This window comes from Herpailurus yagouaroundi, unplaced genomic scaffold (assembly GCF_014898765.1).
Source record: "Herpailurus yagouaroundi ecotype Mexico unplaced genomic scaffold, PumYag 28, whole genome shotgun sequence".
NCBI classification, from domain to species: Eukaryota; Metazoa; Chordata; class Mammalia; order Carnivora; family Felidae; genus Herpailurus; species Herpailurus yagouaroundi.
The window spans coordinates 66,861,247-66,887,206 of record NW_024412376.1 but is presented as its reverse complement, the minus strand read 5'-3'; the positions used below and the strand labels follow the sequence as shown (position 1 = coordinate 66,887,206).

The window sequence follows — 25,960 nt, the reverse complement described above, 5'->3', positions numbered from 1 at the left end:
TGACCGTGCTTCATTTTCAGGAAAAACTCATTCCAAAACCTAGAGATGGTTTGAGAAGGGTCTTCTTCTTGTCTGTGAGATCCAAACTCTATGTGAACAAGGCAGTATCAAAACCCTTTAAAATCTGTGCCCTTCAACACAGCAATTCTGGGAATTTATCCTAACAAGATAATGAAAAATGGCACAGAAACACTTAGCAACATAGATGTTTATCAAAGTGCTACTGGTAATAGTGAACACTGCAAACATTACCCCAAAGGTAGTGGATAGACTATGGCTGCATCTATTTCAGATAATCACTAGAAATAATAAACGTAAGACCATTTGTCAGAATGAAACATAGCTTATGATTTAAATTTAAATAGAAAAAACAAATTACAAAAAAAGTAGGTACAATATGATGAACCAAAGAGTCTTCTTTTATTTGCTTATATTTTCTGTAACAAACACATAAAATTCTTTTAATAAGAAAAATGCTTTAAAAAATAAAATGAAAAGAAATTGTATTCTCAAGGAAAGATCTCATAAAAGTGTTAAGAAGTCCACACTCACAGATGTATTGAAATAATTCCTACCAACAAGGTCTCAGACTTACAGCAGGCTCTATGTTGAGTTCTTTTCTCTCTCTGTCTCCTTGGTCAAAAAATTCAGTTGCTACAAGTTCTGCTATCTGAAATAAATGACCGATTAAGTTTTGGCAGTTAAAAGCATATAACTCTAGAACAGAAAATAGAATAGAGACTTTGAGTAAAGATAATAAAATCTATCAAATCTAGCTTCAACCACATTAGCAAAATGGTAATAGAACAATAATGAGTAATGGAAATTATATTTTATTTGCTTTTAAATATGTATCTAATCACAAAGGCTAGAGTTTGTAATCTGAAATTAGGCAGAAAAAAGCAACATGTTATTTCAACTTCAGCAGTTAGTGGGGAAAAGGCCGTGTATGCCCATCTGTATGCATAAGCAATGATATTTATTAAGCACCTGTTATACCAGCTGCTGTGAAAACCAGTTATCAAATAGCTGCATATATTGTGATTGATTGCTGTGCCTTTTAAATTAATTTTAATCTACATTACATTCTCTTCTCTTTTAAAAAAATTTCCTTATAATTTTTTTTGTTGCTGTTAAATCTGGTTGTTTATCCTGTAGTTTCCCACTATCTGGATTTTGCTGACTGCATTCCTATGATGACAATTACTGTTTCTCTGTGCCCTATTTACATACAATGGTAATGAGATCTAGAGACTTGATAAGACTGACCAAATTTTTTTTTTTTTTTTTTTTGACTACTTCATAGGCAATGCTGTGTACTTCCATTAAGAGCTATACAATGCCCGGCTGCCTCTCTTTTTGTGATATTAGCGACCATTAATGATCTTTGTCTAGTAGATCTGCTACCTTAAGGGCTGCAAAAAGGTGATATTCAAAGTAGTCATTCCTTTTTGTTTTATTAGTTGAAATACAATAAATAAGGAAGTTCCCCACATCAATTATTTAGTTTCCCTAAAGTACAATTTGTATAAGAAAAGCAGGAAATAAAAAAAAAAAAGCAAAGCAAAGCAAAGCAGGAGAAATGTTTGATTTTCTCCACTTTAATTACCATTAAAAAAGTAACATGGTTACCAAGCAACTATCAAAGATGACCAAGGAAGATTTTTTTAAAAATTATTTTTATTATTATTTTGAACTTTTATTTATTTATTTTTAAAAAAAAATTTTTTTTTCAACGTTTATTTATTTTTGGGACAGAGAGAGACAGAGCATGAACGGGGGAGGGGCAGAGAGAGAGGGAAACACAGAATCGGAAACAGGCTCCAGGCTCTGAGCCATCAGCCCAGAGCCTGACGCGGGGCTCGAACTCACAGACCGCGAGATCGTGACCTGGCTGAAGTCGGACGCTTAACCGACTGCGCCACCCAGGCGCCCCTATTTTGAACTTTTAAATTGAAACATGTTTAATGTATTTTAATCCTTACTGATATCAGATTGTTCCATTTTGGCCACTGAGAGGCTATAAAGTTGGCATCTCTGTTCTTTTGACAGAATCCTATCAGTCTTTGAAAGCTTCCCTGCTTTCTGATAGAATAAGATGCTCTAGGCTCATTGTATACATTTCCTGCTTTAAAACTGCTATCAGCCATTTCTTTGTTGGAGCCCTTGTTCCTTTAATGAGATACTTAGAAACCTCAGTATGGGCACTAGGTTTGTTCATTACTACCAGTATTTGTAAGCCCTTTTAGAGGATGGAGCTAGGACACAACAGAAGTTCATACAACATTTCAATTCAAATTCAGGACTACAGTGTTTTTGCATAACCTAATCCACCTTAGATCTTTATCTTTCCACTCACACTGACAGTCCTCAATGATACCAATACAATTTTTTTATTTGCTTTTATCCCACATGATCTACAATTGTGATTGAATATCTATGTAAAATTACCACTAATAATAACATTATGGAAAACAGTTTTAAAGGCTTTTTTAAAGGATTTATAATTCCTTTTTGTTTTTAGAGTACATCCCACTAAGAGATACATGGTCAAATTACTGTTTTAATGTCACTTGGAATGAAATAGTCTCTGTCACTATGGTTTTGCAACTGAAATCAGGTTTGTTTCATTTTATTTTATTATTGTTTTTAATTTTTATTTAAAAAAAATTTTTTTAACGTTTATTTATTTTTTTGGGACAGAGAGAGACAGAGCATGAACGGGGGAGGGGCAGAGAGAGAGTGAGACACAGAATCAGAAACAGGCTCCAGGCTCTGAGCCATCAGCCCAGAGCCCGACGCGGGGCTCGAACTCACGGACCGCGAGATCGTGACCTGGCTGAAGTCGGACGCTCAACCGACTGCGCCACCCAGACGCCCCTCATTTTATTTTTAAGGTTTAATGCTGAGAATTCAACCTTATGATTTTAAACTATTTACATGGTTCCATGGTTCTGTTCACTAAATTCTGTTCCTTCCTTCTCTTATAGGGGATCATTAACTTTTTTGTGGTTAATCCTAGGTTTTTTAAATATTAAGCAAATATGTACATATATTCATATTTTACTTTTTTTTAAGTTTATTTATTTTTGAGAGAGAGCACACGCACATGTGAATGGGAGAGGGGCAGAGACAGATGGGGACAGAGGATCCAAAGCAGGCTCTGTGCTGACAGCACAAGGCTTGATGTGCAGCTCAAACTCACTCACTGTGAGATCATGACCTGAGCCGAAGCCAGATGCCTAACCAACTGAGCCCCCCAGGCACGCCCTTACCCTCTTCTTAGATAAATGGTAGAGTACCATATACATTTTCTCTACCTTGCTTTTTTTCCACTTAAAAATAGATCCTTGTAATCACTCCATAGTAGTATACAGATAATCCTCATTTCTTTATATAGCTGCCTAGAACTCACTGTGTAAACGTACTACAAATTATTCATCAGTAACCTACTGATGAGTATTTGGGTTACTTCCAGTCTTTGCTATTACAAATAGCACTAAAATGAGTAGCCTTGTATAAATATCTTTTTACATTCTTTCCCGTATATCTTTGGGATAAGATTCCTAGAAGTAATGGTAAATAATGAATATGTATATTTATAAACTTCTAAAGAGTTACAGTATTTTTCATTCCTTGTTTTCCCTCAACTTCCCCAATAGAGTATATCATAAAACCTTTGGATTTTTCCAAATGAGAAATGGTATCTGTGTTTTTGTTTTTTTAAATGAAGTAGAATTTATATACTGTGAATTGCATAGATCATGAGTTCAGTGTATTGACAAACGCATAGAACCATGTGACAAATACCCCATCCAAGATATAGAATATTTCTATTGCCCTTATGACCCTTCTCAGTCAATTCCTGCCCCTTCTTTCCTCCCTCTCCTCACCATCACTATTTTATTTCTTTCACTGTAGTGCTTTAATTTTGCCTAGTCCAGAACTTCCTATAAATGAAATCACAGGACGTAGTCTTTTGTGTGGCTTCTTTTGCTCTGTATAGTGTTTATGAGACACATCCATGTGGTTACAGGTATCAATGGTTACTTCCTTCTTATTGTTGAGCAGTGCTCCACTGAATAAGGAATGGACCACAATATGTTTAGCTGTTCTGTTGACAAGACGTTTGGGTTGTTTCTAGTTCTGACTACAGTAGTCCCCCTTTTGCAGAGTTTTGCTTTCCATGGTTTCAGTTACCTGGAGTTAACTGTGGTCCAGAAGCAGGTGATCCTCCGTCTGATACATGGTCAGAAGGTCCTAACACTACATCACAACACCTGTATCCTTCACCTCACTACCTCTCACGTTATCATCTCCCATCATCAGAAGGAGGGTGAGTAAAATATAATAAGATGTTCTGAGAAAAAGACCCCACATTCACATACCTTTTATTACAGTATTGTTATAGTTGTTCTATTTTATTATTAGTTATTGTTGTTAATCTCTTACTGTGCCTAATTTATAAATTAAACTTAACCATAGTTATGCATGTAGAGGAAAAATCATAGTACATATAAGGGTTCAGTACTGTTTCTGGTTTCAGGCAACCACTGGGGGTCTTGGAATGTGTCTGCTGCAGATATTACTACTATATTAGGATTAAAGCTGTTATGAGATTCTATACAAGTTTTTTGCGTGTGTCAGTGTAGTTTTAATTTGCATTTTTTCTTATGAATGAGGTTCTGAGAACCTTTGCAAATAGCAAGAGCCATTCACATTCCATCAACTTTTTGTTCAAATTTTTGGCCCATTTTTCTGTAGGGTTGTTGCCCTTTTCCTTCTCTATTTTTTACAATTTCTTTAATATTTCGGGTATCTACCAAATATAAGTTGCAAATATCTTTACCAGTTTCTCACTGACTTTTACTTTGCTTATGGTGTCTTTTGCCATGCAAAAGTTTTATTTTTTTTTTAATTTTTATGTAATCAAATTTACCAGTCTTTTCTATTGTTTCTGCATGTTGAGTAATAGGAAAGTTTTCTCACCCCTAAGTTATAGCAGAATCCACAAGTGTTTTTATTTAGTACTTCTATGGTTTAATTCTCTAGACTGAACTGTATGTTCCATTTGGAATTTAAGTATGTGGAATAGATACAGTTATAGAAGATGTGAAAGTCACCCTAACATTATTCAGTAAAAAGTCTCTCTTTTCCCCCAGTTATTTGAAATGCTACCTTTATTATATATATTAAACGTTCTATGTAATTCTCAAAGTTCTATTGTGTTCCATTGGTCTGTCACCAATACCAAACTGTTTTAATTATAGAGGCTTTATAGTATTGCTTTTTATGTCTGGACTCCAACCTCATTGCTCAACCTTTTGGGGATCTGATTAAGAAGAAAGGATAAATGAAAAGACAAATTCTTCCCTCTTCCATTCCCTTCCCTATTTGGAAATGGGCGTACAGTCCCATTTATTATTACAGAGCAGCACACTCTGTAAAGACCACCTTTCCTGAGCGCTTACGGCATGTCAGCTTTGGCACATGGATAGCACACTTCTGATCTTGTTTTCTCAGCATGTATGTTTCATGAGATGAACCTGTCGTTGGGCTCCATGACTGCAGATCAGAGCCCTGACCAACAGCAGACTGTCATTAGTCTCAGGTAGTGCATTCAGGATTCAAAATGCAGTCTCAAAAAACAAAAGCACAATACACACATCATTGCATGTATAGCCATCTCTTTTCTGAGCCTAGGGCCTTTACTGCCTCTGCAAAATGTTATGGCAGTTACTTATTTAGAGAGAAGGATATATTTCTAGCCTCCTAGCCACAGGTCCTGATTACATCCTTCCTGACACCTTATATCAACACTTCCTATATTTTTAAGACTTAGGAAATGTTTAAGTTCTACTCGCTAATGCCTACTTAGAGCTGAGTTATAGCATGGTAGACTAACCATAAAGAAAAATCATAAGAAGAAAAATAATTTGCTTTTTCTGTTTTTCAAGGTTATTAAGGAAATGTGTTAAAAAGCATTCCTAAGTGAGCCAGAAGTAGTACTGGAATTAAAGACTATCAGCAGCTAGGTTTTGCTGTGTTAGTATAGATGCTGTCTTTCTTAATAACGTTATAAATATTAGTAAATGCTAATGAATCTTCTAAGAAAGAAAACCTATTTATGTCCAATTCTGCTTTTAATGCTACTTAAAATTTGGATAAAAATTTCCACAAATACTTTAGAAGCTACCTTTAAGAATACAGACTTTTCTTACTTTGACTTTTTAATTACTACTTTTACTGTCAGCAAACAACATACCCGTTGTTGAATAGGCCAGGGTTTTGTAATTGCAGAGAGATCACAAGCTGTCATCAGCATCGCTCTGTTCAGGGAAAAAGAAGCCCAATACTACTGTTTACTTTTTATGTGAACATAAACTCTCAGTAAATAGTTACTGGTAAAAAAGTTAAATTAAAGCTCCCTAAACTATGAAGATGGCAGTTTATAAAGACAAAAGAAACAGAAACAACTTATATGGAAGTGTGGCTGATTCAGGGATAGCAGAATGTCACTCTTTTGGTTGCCCACTGAACTACTGGAATTTGCCCTAAAAACGCCTCATTTAGCTCCAGATTGGCATGAGAGAAATTATTAACCTCTGGGTAAAAACTTGCCTGCTGTTGCTCTTTTTTTTCACCTTGGTATTCCATTCTCAGTGGTAGTAAGATGAAAACGCATTGATTACTAATAATTAACCATTAAAGGATAACATTAGATATTCTATTGATATAAGGCCTCTAAGAGCAAGAATTAAGGTGGGTCATCCTAATGCACTCAACATGTGCGGTGACTTCTGTGTGAAAAGCTCTTACTTATACACAGTATGTGCCAGAGAAAGGGAGGGAGGGATATGAGAGGACAGAGCTCTTTAGTCTTTCTGTTGTTCAGAGAAGTAAAAACCATGCCGGACGGAATCTGGAGTCAGTGACAAGGTGCTCTATAGCTCGGTACCACAACTACAGTATGAAAATAGTTCTGTATTTAGCACCGTGTTTTCCCATGTTGGATCTGGATACCTGTTTGTAATAATTTGGAGAAACAAAGTCCAGTCACTGTCATATAGAAACACTTATAGCAAAGGATGGTAACCCTCGTCCCTGCTGGGAAACCCAACCTAAAAGCATGTTCTCCATAACTACGTAAGGCAAAAAGAAAACGGCTTCCTGCCGCTACTCTACGTCTTACACCAACTCTCTCAGAAAAAGTGAGTGCACCAGAGATATTTTTAATCACTGTTTAAGCCCATTTTCATAAAAGATTTCGGTGCTTGCCAATATAAACTGCCTCCCCCAAAGAAGACAATGCTCCTAAATGAGCTTCATTAAAATCAGACACATGAGTTCAAGTGGCGACACTGAGCACTAGAACTATGAGTACTTCTCTGCAAGAGGTTCATGGCTTCGGATGGATGGAGCAGCAAAAACTGGTGCAGACTTGGAGCCAAGGTTGGATTTCCTTTTTATTACTGGGAAAAACTGTTCCCTAACTACAGTAGTATGTCTATTCTTTCTTTCTTCTTTCTTTCTTCTCTTTCTTTCTTTCTTTCAATATTTTTATTTTTAAGTAATCTCGACACCCAACATGGGGCTTGAACTTGAGGTCAAGAGTCGCATACTCCACCCACTGGGGCAGCCAGGTGCCCCCATCTGTCTATACATTTCTAAGGGACCATTAAGAAAAACATTTTGAGGCTATGAAATAAAGCATGATTACATAGAACAGACAGCCAGGCATTTGTGTACTGTTTTCTTATAATCTGCATCTTTGTTTGCATGCTAAGTAGTATCAATCCATTTAAAGAAATGTTGATTTCACAAGTGTAATAGCGCTGTCCTTGGTGTTCTGTGTCATCCTTTTATTAAAATTATTGACCGCTTGTTCTTTTTTATGGATCCAGTTCTAGCCATGGTAAAGGTAGGAATAGTAACAGCAAAGAGATGGCATCTACAGCTAGAAGGGAGGGACAGGCCTACAGGTGAGGAAAAGGGAAATCTTGAGGTTCTGATGGTGTTACTCTCCCATCACTCAAGAGAAGTAAACACTTCACAACCACCTTCTTGCTCCCACAATCTTTGGGATGCTATTTTCAGCTATTCCAAAGTACTGGGAATATGAGCAGGGGGAACCCTAGAGCCTTGTATTCATATTCCACCACATTTTAAAGTTCCTTCTAAGACAAAGGAGTAATTTACTGACTTGAATTTGCAAATGCATTTCTTTTCAAATAAATATTCATATTCAGCCCTTTATACAACACTCCAGATAATTCTGACAGCCTCTAAGATCATCACATTGTAACAAATACCTGCAATAAAATCTGATAGTTATAAAATTAACTGGAGAGCAAAACGTCGGTGTTAAGAACAGAAAACCTACTTACAAAAACAACTCTTTTTGATGAGGATCTTCCAAGTTGAATTGATTTTTTCTTATAAGTTCAAAAAATTCTCCTCGTCTCCTTGAAAGTAAAAGAAAAACATATGGTAGTTATGATGAGTCCCCAGGCTCTTATTTCTTCAGCTAACAAAGACCCATGGAGTACATTTTGGGGGAAAAAAATCTCTAATGGTTTTTCCCATCTTAGAATCCGATATAGAAACCATCATTTAAAAAGCTAAAAATACCTCACTTTTTTCCTTTGTGCCATTTTCTTTGGGTAAAACAGTAACACCTCACCTAGTTTTTAACTACAGATCACAAATAATGGTAATTTCAATTCTTAAGCATGATTTTAAGAAAATAAAACAAATTTAAAATTTGATGCCAAGAATGACTTGAAAATTTAAGTGTATGACATAATGAGATCTCTATGGCTTCAGTTCAATTTCATATATCTTATTCATATACATTATGGTATAAGGTAAAAAGTATGTACTATTATTCACTCAGTGCATAGTGAATGCCTCCTATGTGCCCAACACTGTTACGCATCTTGGGAAGTTATAAGACAGGAGTCCTTTTCACAATGTTTAAAATCTAGTCAGAGACACAAACCAAAGATAAGAAAAACTTATATAACGAAACTGAATGTATGTCACTTGAATACCAAAAATGAAAAATGCATTGCAAAAGGGTTCAGAGGAGAGACCCATGTGGCCTGGAAAGGCTGGGAAGTCTCTGTGGTTACAGGTATTTTTAAATTCTTGGTAATCTGATCATCTTTATTCTGTAATCATTTTAAGTTAAACTGAAGTTTGCTGTATTTTCTTTTATCCTAATTAAAGTGCTGCCAAATCCAATGGCACGACACTTTTAGATGCAGACACTTTTAGGTGCAGCTATTTTTAGATGTACAACAGTAGGTACCTGGGGTATGTGTTTTTGTATATCCGTTCTACTTGTTTTTACTTCTCATAAGAGTGGTGAAAGCCACACATATGAATCCCTGTGCAGAAGGAGAGAGGCCTGTGCTTCAGGGAAATCCCACAAGTGTGACCGCCAGACTCCCGTCACTCCTACGTGTGCAGCAAAAGATCTTGGTCTGAGTGTGGGAAACTAATGCCTGCCCAAATGCAGCAAGGTCTTTTCTCGCTTTTAGAAAGGTAGTTTAATTACAGGGAAATGCATACATGCATGACAAACACTACTCTAATGCACACTCTAATTTCTGAGTCAGTGACTTCACTAATTAAAGCTCTGTATTAATACCCTTCTGCCAAAATCAAATAAAAAGAAACAAGACTTATGTGTCTGGCACTTAGCTCTTTTTCCTGCCCACTTAGGCTTAGATGACAGTATAAAGGGACTGTAATATGGTCAGAAGCTGGGGAGGGGGTGAAGGAAAAGCAGATGGGCTCTATAACCTTCGGGCTGGACAACGCAGCCTTGGAATGACCTTGGCATGGTTATTTACCTTGTACACAACTTCAGAGGCACAGGAGTAGTCACACGTCAGAAATGACTCTGTATTCTGTAATTTCTAGCACTAAGTCATATGCCAAAGGAGTAGACTTTTCTGGCTTCCTTTAAGAAACTGCCCCATAGTTTGAAAAACAAGACATTTGATTTGCCAGGACATTTGTCTTTATAATCTTAAAACCTCCCAAAGTGCATTTGAAAAGTTTGAAACAATGCAAACATTTCCAAGACCTATTGATCTCAGAATATTTCTTAAAACTTACTTAATATACAGCGCTAGGTCTGTAGCTAAAATAGCTTGCTTGATTATTTTCAGCGTGGTCTTATATTCTTCGATGGAGAGGCCACTGAGAATCTGATTGCCCTTTATAAAAAAGAAAACCATCATTAGCACTCTGCCTGGAGAGGCTGCTGACAAGAGCAAAATCTGAAGGTAGAGTGACATACCTTAAACACATGCCTAGTATTCTAAACTCGTGAATACAGAGGACAGCTGCTTACTTTAATGCCATGAAATGATGTTTCCCCTCTATGTTCCACTTCCCACCACCCTGTCCTATAAGAAAATACAGCTTCATAATGGTGCACCTACCTACACATGCATGTTTTTCCACATCTTATACTCCCTAGGCCTTAGTCCAGGCCTAAAATCTAATAACTATATATATATATATATATATTTGGACTAAGAGAGAGGATCCAAGCAGGCTCTGCACTGTCAGTGCAGAGCCTGATGTGGGGCTTGAACCCACGACCATGAGATCATGACCTAAACTGAGATCAGGAGTCAGACGCTTAACCGACTGAGCCACCCAGGTGCTCCCAAATCAAAGCCATATTAATGGAAATCTAGAATGGAGTAGCAAAACTTTTAAACATTGATTATTTAAAGAATCATTTCTCTATGGATTCTGTCATAAATATAATAACATTTTTTTGGTGCAAATTTCTATAATTTAACTTAATCAATATGGCAGACAGTGTGTGTTCTTTAGGAACATGTGAATGTAGATGGTGGCCCCGTAGGGCATGAGCCAAAGGTGTACTTACTGGTCACAAAAAAGCAAGTATAGTTGAAACATCTATAAGGAATATTGAAAGGCGCCTGGGTGGCTCAGTCGGTTAAGCCTCCCCTCTTGATCTCAGCTCAGGTCATGATCTCATGGTTCATGCTCTCTGCTGTCAGCACAGAGCCTGCTTCAGATCCTCTGTCCCCCTCTCTTTCTGTACCTCCCCTGCTTGTGCTCTCTCTCTTTCTCAAAAATAAAAAATAAACATTAAAAAAAAGAAATATTGAAAAGGTGCTATGTAACCGTTTTTTATTTCTTGTCTGTAATTTAAGGCATAGTGGCTCTCTGATGTTGAGTTACATAAAACATTCCTTGGGTATTCAGCATACACTCAGGACAACATCTATAAGTTGAATCAGATGTGCTTCCTAAATCTCAGGGCCAAGAAAAACCTAGAGGAGTGGGAATGAGATCTGGAGGCAGAGGATTTGTTCTGAACAAAGAGAAACTGCCGAGTGTGGTAGGCCAGTGCCAAAACACCGGTTAGAGAATAACTAGACGCCAAAATTGTGGCATGTATCTAATTAATGAATCTGTGATTACAACCATAAACATTGTTTTAAAATATGTAATCACTTTAGATTCTGGGCCAGAAAGGAAACTATTTAGAAAATAACTGATACTTCTATGTGTTTTAAGATAAAATAATTTCAAATGGAAAAGGAAATATCTTGGGGCGCCTGGGTGGCTCAGTCGGTTGAACGTCTGGCTTTGGCTCAGGTCATGATCTCACGGCTCGTGAGTTCGAGCCCTGTGTCGGGCTCTGTACTGACAGCTTGGAGCCTGGAGCCTGCTTCAGATTCTGTGTCTCCCTCTCTCTCTGCCCCTCCCCGACTCATGTTCTGTCTCTCTCTCTCTCAAAAATAAATAAACATTAAAAAAAATAAATAAAAAAAAAGAAAAGGAAATATCTTTTGGTGTTATATTTTTATTTTTGCTTTCAAAAACAGAGACTGTAAATTCTCTGTAAATGTTTTGGTGCTAATACTAAGTAATATTTTGGTGGTTACAAAGACAGAATATTTATATGGTCTTATAATTTGAGACCAACCATCTATACGACCAAATTTCTTATAAGTAATAACGTATTACTTAGTAAGTTATGTTATTTAATAACATAGATAGCTATGATAGGGATACTGTTAAATATGGGGTTCAGAAAAAGCTTAGCATATTTTCTTTCCTTAAAACTAAACAAGATATTAAAATGAAGGTTTTATAGTTTTACATGAGGCATATAGATAGCAAATCCCAAGGAAAGTACAGATTTCTCTACTATAAAACAGCATATAATTCCTGAGAAATCTCAGTTCTGAAAAACTACACACTAAAAATGACATGGTTTATGGGAAAAATTAGTGCTGGGGCAGATTGCACAAAGTCCATGAAACTTTATAACCAGAGTATAAACCAAACTGAAAAATGGTGCATCTGCCGGTAACCCAGTCAGCTCAAGCTAGCCAGTCTGGAGGTCCTTTGAGAACAGTCAACACACAAAACGATGGCATGGAAGCAATGGTTTGTGGGGCCCACAGACAACGTGGATGGGACTGGATCACTGAGACACTGGGGCTGCTATTAAGGTGGGCACCGAAGGAGGAGCAACCTCCTAGGAGCCTAAAGCAAGCAGTCCAAAGCAAGGGAGCAAATGCCCATTTTCAATATTCTTGAAATAGGGCAGAAGGGGTGCCTGAGCAAAGCCAAGTAGAGGGATTTTTTTCTTTCTTGTATAAGGTCAAAAATTCAACTCTCATAATTCTTGTACCTTACCCAAGAGAACTTGCAGATGAAAGAATACAACTTGTACACTTACACTAATGTCATTCAATTACCAGTCACACATGAACTAATTCATACTAATCGCATACTTTATCAATCTAAAGTCAATTTAAATATGCAGAACTTAAATTTTTTTAATGTTTATTATTTTTGAGAGTAGGAGAGACAGAGTGTGAGCAGGGGAAGGGCAGAGAGAGAGGGGACACAGAATCCGAAGCAGGCTCCAGGCTCTGGGCTGTCAGCACAGAGCCTGACATGGGGTCCGAACCCATGAACCACGAGATCATTACCTGAGCTGAAGTCATACACTTAACCAACTAAGCTACCCAGGCACCCACTGTGTGCAGAATTTATAATGAGGTTACCAAATTGGCTGTATAACTCAACCCTTCATCCACACTGAGATGTTTAGGGAGAGGTGAGATTGTGTTCCCCTCCATCTCAAATAAGAGAGTGGGGCATGAAGTCCCTACATATGTCTCTTGTAGTGTAGTGAGAGTGGGAAGGGCCACAGTGGTCTCATGTCTAATTCCTGTCTGGAAAATCTAAAAGGCAAGACACAGGCTGACTAGCCACTCTGACTTTGGCAGCAATGGGGAGGTTCCTACTATATGGGATGGCTTGCCCTCTCCAAGTTTTGGAGGCATGGGATTGATTTCAGTCCTGTCCTTTTCAAAGGGGATGACAAAGAAGGCCAGAGAACCTTAGCAGAAAGGAGCTGAAAGTGAACGATCAGATTTTCGTGAGCAGAGGAAAGAGCCATAAGTAAGGCAGGCAGAGATGATCATTAAAGGAACATCTGGTAGAAAAGCCCCACAATGAGGGCACTTGGCAGGCATCATGAACTTACCCACAAGAAAAGAACTTGGTTTAAACACCTGCCAGGCACAAAGAGTGAGACACTCTTAACAGTACCAGTGTGTTGAGAAGTTTCTTGCCCCTCTTCTTAGCTATTCTCTCTTCCTACTCTCCAAGTCTGGAGGGGAAGGAAACTACATGGGGGGTTAGGGATGAGGAAGGAGTTAGAAGAAGCACAAGACAGGGTTGAGAGAAGCCAACCAGGCAGTAGGGGGAGAGCCTGAAACTTTAAACCAAATCCAAAATCCAGAGTATTACACAGAACTGGACATTTTGGTTTCTAAATTGAGAATTGCATAGTCTATTTTGGGACTTGACGTAATTAGTACTTGACGTAATTTTTACTTATAAAAGAATAACCAGAAAAGTCATGGGCCTCCCAAGTTTTCTTCTAGGGCTCAGAGAAGACTAGCCACATGGGGCAAACATAAAAAGATGGGGGTAAAATTGCTTTAAGATTATAGACCACGCATTGTGCTTGTTCCACATAGTAGTCACAACTTTGACTTTTTTCTTACTATAAAGGTAATACATGCATATAGCAGATACTGTGAATAATGAACGAATCAAAATGAGAATGTAAAAGTATTCATAACTGGACAAAGAAAACCTTTGTTAATCTTTTGGCATACATTATTTTAATTTTATTTTCCTTAGCATTTATTTGTCTAGCATAGCATATCGTATGTTTTCTTACACTGATGAATATTCATTTAACCAAACTATTGAATAGCTTTATTTCTTAACATAGCAGTTTGTTAATGGTCAGAAGTTTCCATGAAAAGAGGAACAGGCATGGTCTTGTGAAAGCAAACCTTTGAGCGCTGCATAAACCATTTCATTTGAGCAAAAGAAAAAAAAAAGGGGGGGGAGAATTAACTGAGAGCCAAAAAATACTAGTTTTGTTTGTTTCCAGTTTGCCATAACCAAATAGAGGTGTGTAATCAGATATCCTTTATCAGGCAACATTTAGACAGTTTGGGCTGTCCAGAGAAGTGAGGCTGGGAAGATCCCAAATGTTTTGGCTTTGCCTTCCTTACCCAAAAAGGAATAAAGCATGCTCAAGAATTTATGATGCTGGGAAGAAGTCCAAAACTTAAAAATAAAATTGAATTTATAAAGCTCTCTTTTAAAATTCCACAACCATAAAGTAGGTACTTACTGGACTATTAAGAATCATCAGGCACTGGTCAAAATGATGATGCTCCATGATCGAATGGCAGTAGAGCTGAGCAAGTGGGTGTTCACTTCTGAAAAATATTTTGTGGAAGAGAGAAAAAAGGCTTAAAAATTACTAGTTTCCCCAATACATTAATTTGTTCTTCATATTAGTCAATGAAAAAAGAGGCTACTTCACAAAATTAATCAGACTAACAATTTTCTCTCCTTTTGCTGAGGAAAAGAGTGAGATGATCTCTGGGAAAAAACAGTCAAATTATTTTCAAATACCAGGGTAACCACTGCCTGTTCAAAATATGAGCAATTTCATTGTTTTTGTTTTTTTTTATATATGAAATTTATTATCAAATTGGTTTCCATACAACACCCAGTGCAATTTCATTGGTTTTAATATTGATTAAATAGTAGGAGTAAGCACAAAGGACTAATTTCTCTAACCATGAGAAAAAAATTCTCTGAAATACTGGTACCAATGATATTTTTCAATTTCAAAACTGCAATTAGTTTAAAATCTGATGGGGTGCCTGGGTGGCGCAGTCGGTTAAGCGTCCGACTTCAGCCAGGTCACGATCTCGCGGTCCGTGAGTTCGAGCCCCGTGTCGGGCTCTGGGCTGATGGCTCGGAGCCTGGAGCCTGTTTCCGATTCTGTGTCTCCCTCTCTCTCTGCCCCTCCCCCGTTCATGCTCTGTCTCTCTCTGTCCCAAAAATAAATAAACGTTGAAAAAAAAATTAAAAAAAAAATAAATAAAATCTGAAACAAATTGCAATGCTAGTCTATTCCTCTGCAATAAGGCTGAGGGCCAGCATATTCACATGTGCCTGTATATCCAAGGAGAATGGACTGCGATGGAACGAATGGGTAGGAGGGACAAAAGGCAAAGAAAAGGGGCAGAGTTGGTGCCCACCCTCCTTTGAAGGGAAGAAGGAGACAGCTGGTTCAGAAAAAGTTCCCCATGCATGTGGGATCCAGAGTATTTCAGCATAGGATGTCCTGGTAGCTCTTTTAACTTGAACTTGGGGACAAACAGAGGAGACTGTCTGGCTGAGTAAAGGGAATGGAAGGGGTGTTATACTCAGTTCACTGTATGCAACAGGCAGTCACAGATCAAGGTCCAAAGCATGTCAAGTACAGTCCTCCACCTCTTATTTCTCACGACCCTTCGCATGTGAATATAAAGCACAATTTTCACCAGTTTTTCTTTAAAAGAAAAAGAAAACGTGAGAGTTCCTGAAAGTCTCTGTTCCTAAAATTTGTAGGACAGGGATTTATGAATTGTAAAGCACAATACAAGTGTGGATAACACAGCTGACTTATTTCTTTGTATTACTATATGAGTCATTAATTGAGTTTTCATTTAATTTAGAGAAGCTGCCCAAGACTGGAGGAACATAACATGGGAAGAAAATGAGTGCAGTAAGAGAAGCTTAAGGGAAAACAAAAATAAAACAAGGGAAATAAAGGTAAGAGAATGGGCAATCTCATCTATTCCAGTTGTCTAATCTTCCACTGATAACTGCTGACCCCCAAACGGCCATTCTTTGTGTTGTAAACTTTCTCAAGTTAACTCCTGCCTGTCTTCTTTGCTCCTCCATGTTTAGTGAGTTGTACAATGGACCAGATACTGTCCTTCTCATTGGACAATGGGAAAACAATGGATGGAGTAAAATGAGCAGATTTACAAAAAAAAAAGATAAATTTGCTGGAATCAAAACTGGAGATGCATGGAGAATACTGGAAAGTAGTTAGGAGACTACTGGGAAGCTCATAGTCCTAGTTCTAGTAATGTAGGTACAAGACAGCCTGGACCAGGGTGACAGAATCCCACATAAAGACAAGTAGAGTTGCCTCATAGCTGTTTAGGAGGTAAGAGTTGGCAAAGAATCTTGATGTTGGGACCTAGTGGGGATTTTCCTAGGGGAAAAGTATGAATGCCACATTTCTGCCTTGTCATTTAATGACATAGGAGAAAGGGAGAGGATTAAGGATGGGAGATAAAGGAGGCGAAGTTGTGTAATTCAGTGTTGGATCTGTTGATTTTAAAGTGACTGAGGTCCACCAAGTGGATATAAAAGTTTGTATCAGGTCTGGGCTGGAGATGTAGACTTAGAACACAATAACCTGCAGATATCTGGTTATCTCCAAGCCACAGGAGCAGATGAGACGATGCAGGATAATGGAGGGCCCAGGGAAACAGAATGATGGCCTCCCTTCTGAATTCTGGCTTGCATTCTCTATTCTCTATTCTCTATTCTCTCTATACTTTGCACACAGCATCCACTTACTGACCTAGTTAGAGGCTGGACCGAGATGCAATTAGGTGCATACAACACAAACATGTTTAAAATTTCAGGCGCACATTACATTTTTAGACAATGCAAACAGGACTGTTTCCCATTAGAAAACTTCTTGGCGGGCGCCTGGGTGGCGCAGTCGGTTAAGCATCCGACTTCAGCCAGGTCACGATCTTGCGGTCCGTGAGTTCGAGCCCCGCGTCAGGCTCTGGGCTGATGGCTCAGAGCCTGGAGCCTGTTTCCGATTCTGTGTCTTCCTCTCTCTCTGCCCCTCCCCCGTTCATGCTCTGTCTCTCTCTGTCCCAAAAATAAATAAACGTTGAAAAACAAAATTAAAAAAAAAAAAAAAAAGAAAAACTTCTTGGCTTATGAGAGAGATGAATGCAAATTATGTGTGTTTGCCTTTACTTACATTCTAAAAATATGGATTTATGAATCCATAAAAGGGCATACATACCCCAAGTTTCCTGTTTACAGAAATATTAGTGGACACCAATGTGTTCTCCATTCTATTGCTTTTTACCGTTTCAAACACAAGGCTATTTCTTGCTTCTTTATATGAGAGCCTGTCAGAAGGGCCCACTTAAACCACCGCTTCCACTGAATCTTATTCCCACAATGATGTCTATTCGTATGGACCTTACACCCTCCCTACATTTTCCTATCGTCCTGCAGTAGTCTGTCCATCTCTTAGAGTGGTGTTAGGAGTCAGTGCCAAGGTCAGAACAACATTCTAGAAACAAGAAGCCTTAGAAATCAATAGAAAATGTAAGTTCTCTGAGGAAAACAATTCTTGCCACCCCAGGAATCCTTTTACAGACTCTTAACAACCATCCTTGATTTTGCTTCTCATACATGTATATTGCTCTGGGTTCACATCTCTTAACTACTCTTTGTAAGCATGTAAACCCCATTTGATTCTTCACTTGACCACTTCTCTCCAAATCATCACTGTTGTATTCTATCAGTCAGGGGTTATTTTACCCTGCATTCTCTGTAATCATATTAGATGCCACAGGTATTCAAGGTGATGATTCATTTGGCCTTTTGACCCTACTTCCTTAACCTCCTTGACTCTACGGATAGTCTCTTTTCATGTCAACAATGGATATTCCCTTCTTTGTTCCACAGCTTCTAGGTGCTGGCACAGCATTTTTGCTACTCCCTGATCCATATCTCACCTTGGGACAAAGCAAGATCTTGAGTCCTTAATAGGATGTCCTAAATATATCCTTAATAGGATCCCCTTTGAAAAAGCTAAAACCTGGAGAGCATTTAATATATCTTGGGTATTGTTCCAAGTACTTCACATTTATTTATACTTTTTAATCCTTGTTAAAAACAAAACAAAACAAAGAAACAAACTACAAGATAGATAACTGTCATTATTCCATTACACAGAGAAGAAAATAGAAAGAGGGGTGTTAAATGACTCATTCAAGGTCAGATGGTAAGAGGAGAAGCCAGTATTTGCTTTTGTACCCAGGCATCTGACTCAAGTTGGCCCTTAACCACCATAACTATCATAGCCACTGTGGCATGGTCAAAGGACTAGTTGAACTCATGTATATGAAGTACTAAAAAGAGTTCGCAATGCCACATGGTAACGGCTATATAAAGTGTTAACTTCTATTATTATTATTACTAGCTAGTGACTTTAGGACTCCTCGAACTTGTACTTTTTTCATATTTGGATCTCCAGTCTCTCAAGCCCTCCAAACTTATCAGGGATGATGTCATTCTTGGCTAATACAGACTCTACTCAGTTGAACTTCACAAATTGTGATTCCTGTGCTGTCTTTACTGCCCTGTTGGGTTCCTCAGTGCCTGCTGACATTCTGTTGCCACCACGCCAGCCCATGACTATAGCTGTTCCTCTAACAGAGAGCAGAGAAGACCAAGGTACAGAATGAGTTTTTCCAGGACAAAGACACATGGTCTGAGTGTGATTACCAGGAAATTTCTTTTATTCTGATTTTATGGAAACTTAATCTTGAAAAAAAAAACATTCCTTTGATCATTTTACCTTTTCTAACTACCATCCTATTTATTATTTTCTCTTCTACCTCCTGTCCTTTTTGTCCCTCCTTCCCTAAGTACACACACAAGTGTATACACACTTCCCAGTTCTACTGTCATCAATGGCTCCATCAGTGTTCCAGTTTCTTGGACCAGGAGTCATGATTTCCCCCTTCCTTCATGTTAAATATTAACAATATTGAACAATATTGAACAATATCCCTTCCCCCTGTTCAATATTAAATTGAAAAACATTTCTCCTTCCATCTCTTCCTCTCTGTAGTCAGTATGTGTTTTTCACCAAAACTCAGCTTGCTGTAACAGCTTCCTAGCTGAACTCTGGGGTCCTATTTATTACCCATTATACCTTGTATCTTCCTTTTGGTCTTTCCTTCCTACACAATGTCTTTATTACTCACTGTAATGGCTCCTTGTTTCTTCACTACACCAAATATGCTTAGTTTTATAGCTGTCTCTAAAGAGTCCTACAACTACTTGTTCACTCTCTTACTTTTCATCCCTGGTCAGTGAGCCTTCTGACTCTGCACAGGCCAGCCATCAGCACTGTTCCATGAGAATGCCCGCCTACCTCATCTTGTTTCTGGTATATCTTCATCCTCTCTCCTCTCCAAATCCTACCACTCTTTGGGATCCGCTTTGTCTCAGTTCTTCCATTAACAGTGCAGATGGGAATTGCATTGGTCTTAACCAATCTCCTTCTCTGCTGAACATTTACAGTCCACATTACTAAACAATTCAGGACGTACTAAGTACCTTGTTGTATTGATCACCACTGTTTCATGAGGCTATGAAAATTCCTTAATAGCAGGGACCACATTTTATACTTTATAGCTCTCTTTCTGCCTAGCAAAATGCCAGGCCCTAGTAATTGCCCATTAGCCAGCTGTCCAAAATGTAGGACACTTTCACTCTATTTTATAAAACACCAAACTTGAATGAATCTAACCAAATAAATGCACTCATACAGTCTTCTTATACTGACTGCAGGCTGAATTGCAAGAGGTTTCTCTACTTAAGCCGAGTGCCACATTGTGCTTTCTTTAGTAGATGTCTGTCCTTCAGTCATTTTGTCCTATTCTTGCCTGTTTTTAAAGTAATCATCTAAAATCTATCTGAAACCATGGGGCGCCTGGGTGGCGCAGTCGGTTAAGCGTCCGACTTCAGCCAGGTCACGATCTCGCGGTACGTGAGTTCGAGCCCCGCATCAGGCTCTGGGCTGATGGCTCAGAGCCTGGAGCCTGTTTCCGATTCTGTGTCTCCCTCTCTCTCTGCCCCTCCCCCGTTCATGCTCTATCTCTCTCTGTCCCAAAAATAAATAAACGTTGAAAAAAAAATTTTTTTAAATCTATCTGAAACCACTCCCTCTTTTACCCACCCACATGGGAGAAGAAAGCACAGCAGTGAACTCCTTCCCCAAATATTTCACTGGCATAGTAGCCGTACTCCTCATCATGGCAGTCTTCCTAATCAAGGAAGGAATCAAAAAATAACCAATAATGAATCAAAACATAGTCTGCTTTACATCTTACTCTAAATTAATTTTCTGAAAAGACATTCAAGAAGAATGAATGACAGGAGAAGTTTAGCATCTAACTTTGCTACCACATGAGGGCTTTTTTTCTCTTTCTGATGTATTAGTTTTGTTTCTGTGCCTTCTTTTATTGTGGTGGTTTTCTTTATGTAGTGTTTGAATACTGATGAAATTGGACACTGTACACCTTTTTGCAAGTTAGTTCTCTATATGAGAATGTTTATGGCACTCTGAATCTCCCGAGTCCCCTGGTGAAGAAATTCCTCCTTGAGATATAACTCATTTACCACTAAGGAAAGAAAAAAAAAGAAACATCCCTGGAAAATTCTTGGTTTCGTCTACTCAAACCACAGAGATGTAGGAAGAAATAAAAATCTCTGAAACTCCTTTAACTTTTTTTCTTAAAGTTATTATTACTTGGTGGAAGTCTGCTTTGTGGTGTGTGTAAAGGCAAGATTCTGCAGTCTATGAATTTTTCCCAAGACTTTTTTTTTTTTTTTTTTTTGAAGAGAAGATGACGTTTCTCCAGATGTTTTTCCGGGTAATTGTTTTTAAATAAACAAAGTAAAATATAGCTGAGTGTTTTCTTCACTCTAAAGCAATGCAACATAGCATCTTAGAGCGACCATAATAATATGTTCAGCTTTGAGGTATGGAGGGAACATAGCACTGCTGGCTTGGATCTTTAGGCTGCTACGTCTGTGTTTATACACCTTTTCATGTCATTGTTCCCTTTCATAATTACTCCCATGTCAACGTCAGGCTCAGGAACACAATCATATGACAAAGCACAGAGGACAAAGGACATGTCATCCAATCTGTTCTCCAAAACGTTAGATCTTAAGAGAGGAAAGAGCCAGTCTCTGACACTCAGGCAAGAGCTTGATATCTTTTCCCATCAAAGGTCAGCAGAGGACACAGTTGCTGCATCACTACAATTCTTTCTACATGAAGTTTTCCATTTATTTAGATAAAGGGAATGTGATTAGAGAGCTCTCTGAAATTCCCTCAAGATATCAGACATCTGGAATTTCCTTAAGAGATCTATCCATTAGTTGAATCACTTGCATACTTAGAAAAATGCTAAGTAGTAAGAGATCCTGCCATTAAGATGTAGGCTTTTCAACTAAGTTGCTACAAGAAAATAAACATGTCACAGGGGCTCAAAACTCTGATGAAAAGTGATGTCACCTTTATCATCTCATTTGTCATTGCAAATGTCACTTTAAGCATGGCCCATAAGGGAGCCTGAAACACTTGTGTCAAGGGTTAGTATCTACTTTCAAAACCAGCCAGAAAGCAGGCTTCTGATGGTGATAGGACTATCACTAGCATCTGCTGCTAAGACTTAACACTTAAATATACACCACACAGGGGCCTCTGGGTGGCTCAGTCGCTTAAGCATCTGACTTCGGCTCAGGTCATGATCTTGTGGTTCGTGAGTTCGAGCCTCGCATCGGGCTCTGTGCTGACAGCTCAGAGCTTGCAGCCTGCTTTGGATTCTGTGTCTCCCTCTCTGCCCTCCCTTGCTCGCACTCTGTCTCTCTCTCTCTCTCTCTCTCAAAAATACATAAACATTAAAAGAAATAAAAAAAATGCACTGCACATTCCGCCTCATATTGATATGTGTTATCTCTTAAAACTTACATCAACCCTATGAGGTAGGTTCGCTATCATCTCCACTTTACAAATCAGGAAATCAAAGAGAGAAATAAGAGAGAATAGAGAATAATAGAGAAAACAAGAGAAAAGTAGAGAAATAAGTTCCCTTGCCCAAGGTCACACGGGAACTGCATGGCAAAGGCAGGATTCGAATCCAGCCTGAAGGCAGAGCCCCAAATTGCCAACATTGTGCTGCACTGTCTCCACTAACACCAAAATCCTCCTTCTACTGAGTGCTTACTAAGTACTTAGGACTGAGCTAAGCACTTTTCAGATATTATCTTTTCTAGTCCAGGATAAAATTCCACCTCTTTTGAACCAGACTTAGTTTTCTAATGAAGCTCCTAAGCTGGGTATGCATACACTAAAGCAAAACTCTTGATAATTATCTAATGAAATAAGATTCTCAACAAACATACTTTCTGAGCTTTAGGCCAGAAATGTTACCAACACAACATTGGATTCACACTATTTTTTTTCCATTTCACTCGAATACAACCAAAGAGTATGTTGTAGGACCCCGATCAATTGAAATGTGGTGCCATCAAATTTTGCTGTTGCTCTTACTTTAAAAAAGACATCCCTACAATTTAAAAGAAACATTTTCTTCTTTTACTGGGGAAGACGCGCCTTACCGCTGTATGTAAGAGTTATTCACACCACGGTGGTCCAAGTCGTGGCTGAGAGCAGCAATCAGCAGGGCGAGTGTCTCTAGGTCGGTCAGCTTGTTCTACATGACCAAAGACGTCAGAGGAAAGAAAGAGAAAGGCAATTTGGTGAAGTTCATTAGAATACCTCTTCTCACCAATCATGTATTTGTGTTTCCGACTAGCTTTTCATATATGCTTATTTATGGTTGCAAAGGACTCATGCTGGAATCCTAGTCTGCAGGCAGCAAGTGGTACTTTGTCTTTCGAATGGGATTATTACAAATGTCATTCTCACCAGAAGGAGCTGAAATGCCTCCAACAATCAATAATCTGTCCACCTCTAGTAAATACCATTAACTCTTAATTATCTACATGTATGTGGAATAATCAAAATAAACTTTAAATAATTGTTGTCTCTCTGCCTTCTGGTTCCCTGAAGATTCTGCTGCTCTCACTCTCTGCCAGCAGTTGTCGTATCCCTAAGGAACACAGACAATGTGAACAGTAAGCAAAACAATAGAAAGTAAGAGGATTGGGAATGAAAATCTGGCTTTAAAAAGTTGCACAATATATTCTAAAGCCAAACATAGGTTATTTTTGTAATATCTGCCATTTGTATTATTTACACTACTGTTCTCCTTCATCAGTAAGAAAATAAGTTGAAATTATCAGCTCCACTCTGCTGGAAACTCTCAACTCGCCATGTTATATGTTGATAACAGAGAAAAAGATCCTGATTTTGTTATTCTTCATAAAAAGCAAGGATAGTTTTCAGTGGTATAATCCTGATGACCTTTCCATAGCTCAAAAGAAGTTTACCCTATTTCTTACAAACGTTGCTATGGTAGGAAAATACTACTATGGTATTGCATATGGCTTCCTGGACAACAATTCCTTCTCTTAGCTCTAGCCAGTGTGCACCCTAGGGAAGTAGAGACAGAGGATACCATTTTTAGAATTTACTTTAAAAAAAAAAGAGCATGGAAGCTCTGAATTAAAAGCAGTGATATGATGGATGCCTGGAATCACTTACGTAGAATAACTAGTCAATTCCCACTGAAGTTAGAATCTAAGGACAGAGATATGGATAAAATTTGGCCTGGAAAGCAATGAATTACTTGAATGTTCCCTGCATTGATCTTCTTTGTAACATCCTATGGTCAATGTATATGATATGAAAACGCTTTCCATGACATAGTACTTAGAAGATTTAACTGAGGGCTCCAGAGAAAATGCGATAGAGAACCCTGGACCTATCTATGAAGTCACGTGGGTGGATTTTGAGGAATTCTACTATGGAACAGGTTGAATGTGGACATGAGAAATCTGATTATTTTTCTTATACGGTAGAAATTTCCTCTGGAGAATGTATTTCTTTGCCCAAAGACTATTAAATTTAATGTGAAGTAATTTTAAAGATTTAAAAAAATATGCCATGTAGGTTACATATGAAAGAAAATTAATAACTAAGTATTTTGCCATGCTAGTCTTCTTCAATTAATAAGATGTAATTTATTTTGTATCTGGCAATAAATATTCCAATCATCATTAGTGCACATTAAAAAAAAAACTTGAAAGAATATGTTGTAAACTTTACCACTAAAGCAAGAAAAGGTCTTAAATATAAAAATGGCTCTCAAAAGTACCTGAATCTTGCCTGCTTTTAGAGCAGCAAACATGCACTGAGCTGTATTAAAGGCGTGTCTCCAATTATGATAGGCAACATTCTTCCGGTAATTCTTCTTAACACTTAAAATCCACCTGCAAAGAACCTTTAGGGAATAAAGCATAAGCAGTAACAATACTTGTTAACATCTATCACACATTTACTATGTTCCAAAGCATTTACATCTAACCCTCATAACTCCGAGGGAGGCACTACTACTTTGATCATTTTACAGGTGAGGAATCCGACTTTCAGAAAGGTAACTTGCCCAAGGTCACATTGCTCGCAAAGGGTGGGGCTAAAATTCAATTTTGAGCAATCTGACTTCAGAGCCCACCATGTTAACCACCATGCTAACTAAATGAGATGTAAAATGCAAGACAGCTCTAAGGTATTTTTGGCATGGGTAGGGAGGGCACTGACTAGCTTTTTAAAAGATACTGTGTTCAGGTGCCATCAATTAGGAGAGTCCAAATGGTCCATTATGTATGAATTCACTTCTAGAGAGCCATGGAAACAGCTACTCTCAAGTTCTTTTCATGCTCCCAGTTTTTATTTCTGCAACAATTTTTAATTCTGCTCTGCAATTTCAATTCAGAACAAGGCTGTCAGGGGTGGACTGGGGGCTAACATATACAGCACACGTCCAAGGACAAAATGGAGCTCCAAGTCCTGATGCAATCAGCAAGTCTTTTGTCCCTTTTAAACTACGCTTAAATATTCAGGCAGAGTTACTGCTTGGTTACCAAGAAGTAATGTTTAAATATATACGTAAAATAAAGCCCTGGGGTCCACATGAAAAAGACATATTTTAAAAGATGGAAAAAAAGGGACAGACCTTGGAAATCTCAAAAGCTGGGTTTAATTCAACTTCTAAGTAGTGAATTCAGTAAATCCCCAGGGACTCACGGGCCCTGAGCATGGTTATTTTTTGTTTGTGTTAGCATCAGAGTCTGCCTCTCTTCCATTCTGAATGATTTACTATACTTTGGGGGATCCGTAAAAATAAATATGTACTTCTTCCTACGTATATCCCTGGAGATACTTCAAACACAAAAAGCATTGCCCTGGGATATGGAAAAAGTACCAGGGAAAAGAATGTTGCTTTAACAATATTCAACACAGAATGACTGGCTGCAGAAGCAGGCCAAAAACGAGGTTTCTTCATTGTTGGTAGAAATTGCTTACATGGGATTTGGTAGAAAATCTGTGCTCTCATAACCTTCCTTTTCTTTTTTGGTCTTTTTGTTCCTGTTCTATAACACAGTTCACAGGGAATTCTGATAACAAGCAACCCTAATGTCCCATAGCTCTTGAACCTCCAAGTCACCATACTTAGCAGAGGATTTCTGTGTGACTACGACTGAC

The 25,960-nt window shown here is 38.2% G+C and overlaps 1 protein-coding gene and 1 long non-coding RNA gene across 15 annotated transcripts in view; one reads left to right on the top strand and one right to left on the bottom strand.

Moving 5' to 3' along the window:
* The window catches only part of PDE5A (phosphodiesterase 5A), a 142,856-nt gene that overhangs the window by 7,191 nt on the left and 109,705 nt on the right, over nt 1-25,960 (bottom strand). For all 5 annotated transcript variants that reach the window (XM_040474869.1, XM_040474875.1, XM_040474841.1 and 2 more), the window contains 7 exons: nt 24,573-24,698; nt 22,912-23,006; nt 14,735-14,822; nt 10,129-10,229; nt 8,388-8,465; nt 6,266-6,329; nt 596-670 (listed from right to left, as the gene is read on the bottom strand). In XM_040474869.1, the coding sequence (XP_040330803.1) occupies nt 596-670; nt 6,266-6,329; nt 8,388-8,465; nt 10,129-10,229; nt 14,735-14,822; nt 22,912-23,006; nt 24,573-24,698 (627 nt within the window). The remainder of the gene's footprint in view (nt 1-595; nt 671-6,265; nt 6,330-8,387; nt 8,466-10,128; nt 10,230-14,734; nt 14,823-22,911; nt 23,007-24,572; nt 24,699-25,960) is intronic.
* The window catches only part of LOC121030453 (uncharacterized), a 73,063-nt gene that overhangs the window by 37,307 nt on the left and 9,796 nt on the right, over nt 1-25,960 (top strand). For 8 of the 10 annotated variants that reach the window (XR_005790215.1, XR_005790210.1, XR_005790229.1 and 5 more), the window contains 2 exons: nt 4,197-4,336; nt 16,116-16,212. This is a non-coding gene — a long non-coding RNA (uncharacterized LOC121030453). The remainder of the gene's footprint in view (nt 1-4,196; nt 4,337-16,115; nt 16,213-25,960) is intronic. The other 2 variants (XR_005790221.1, XR_005790235.1) reach the window with 1 other exon arrangement.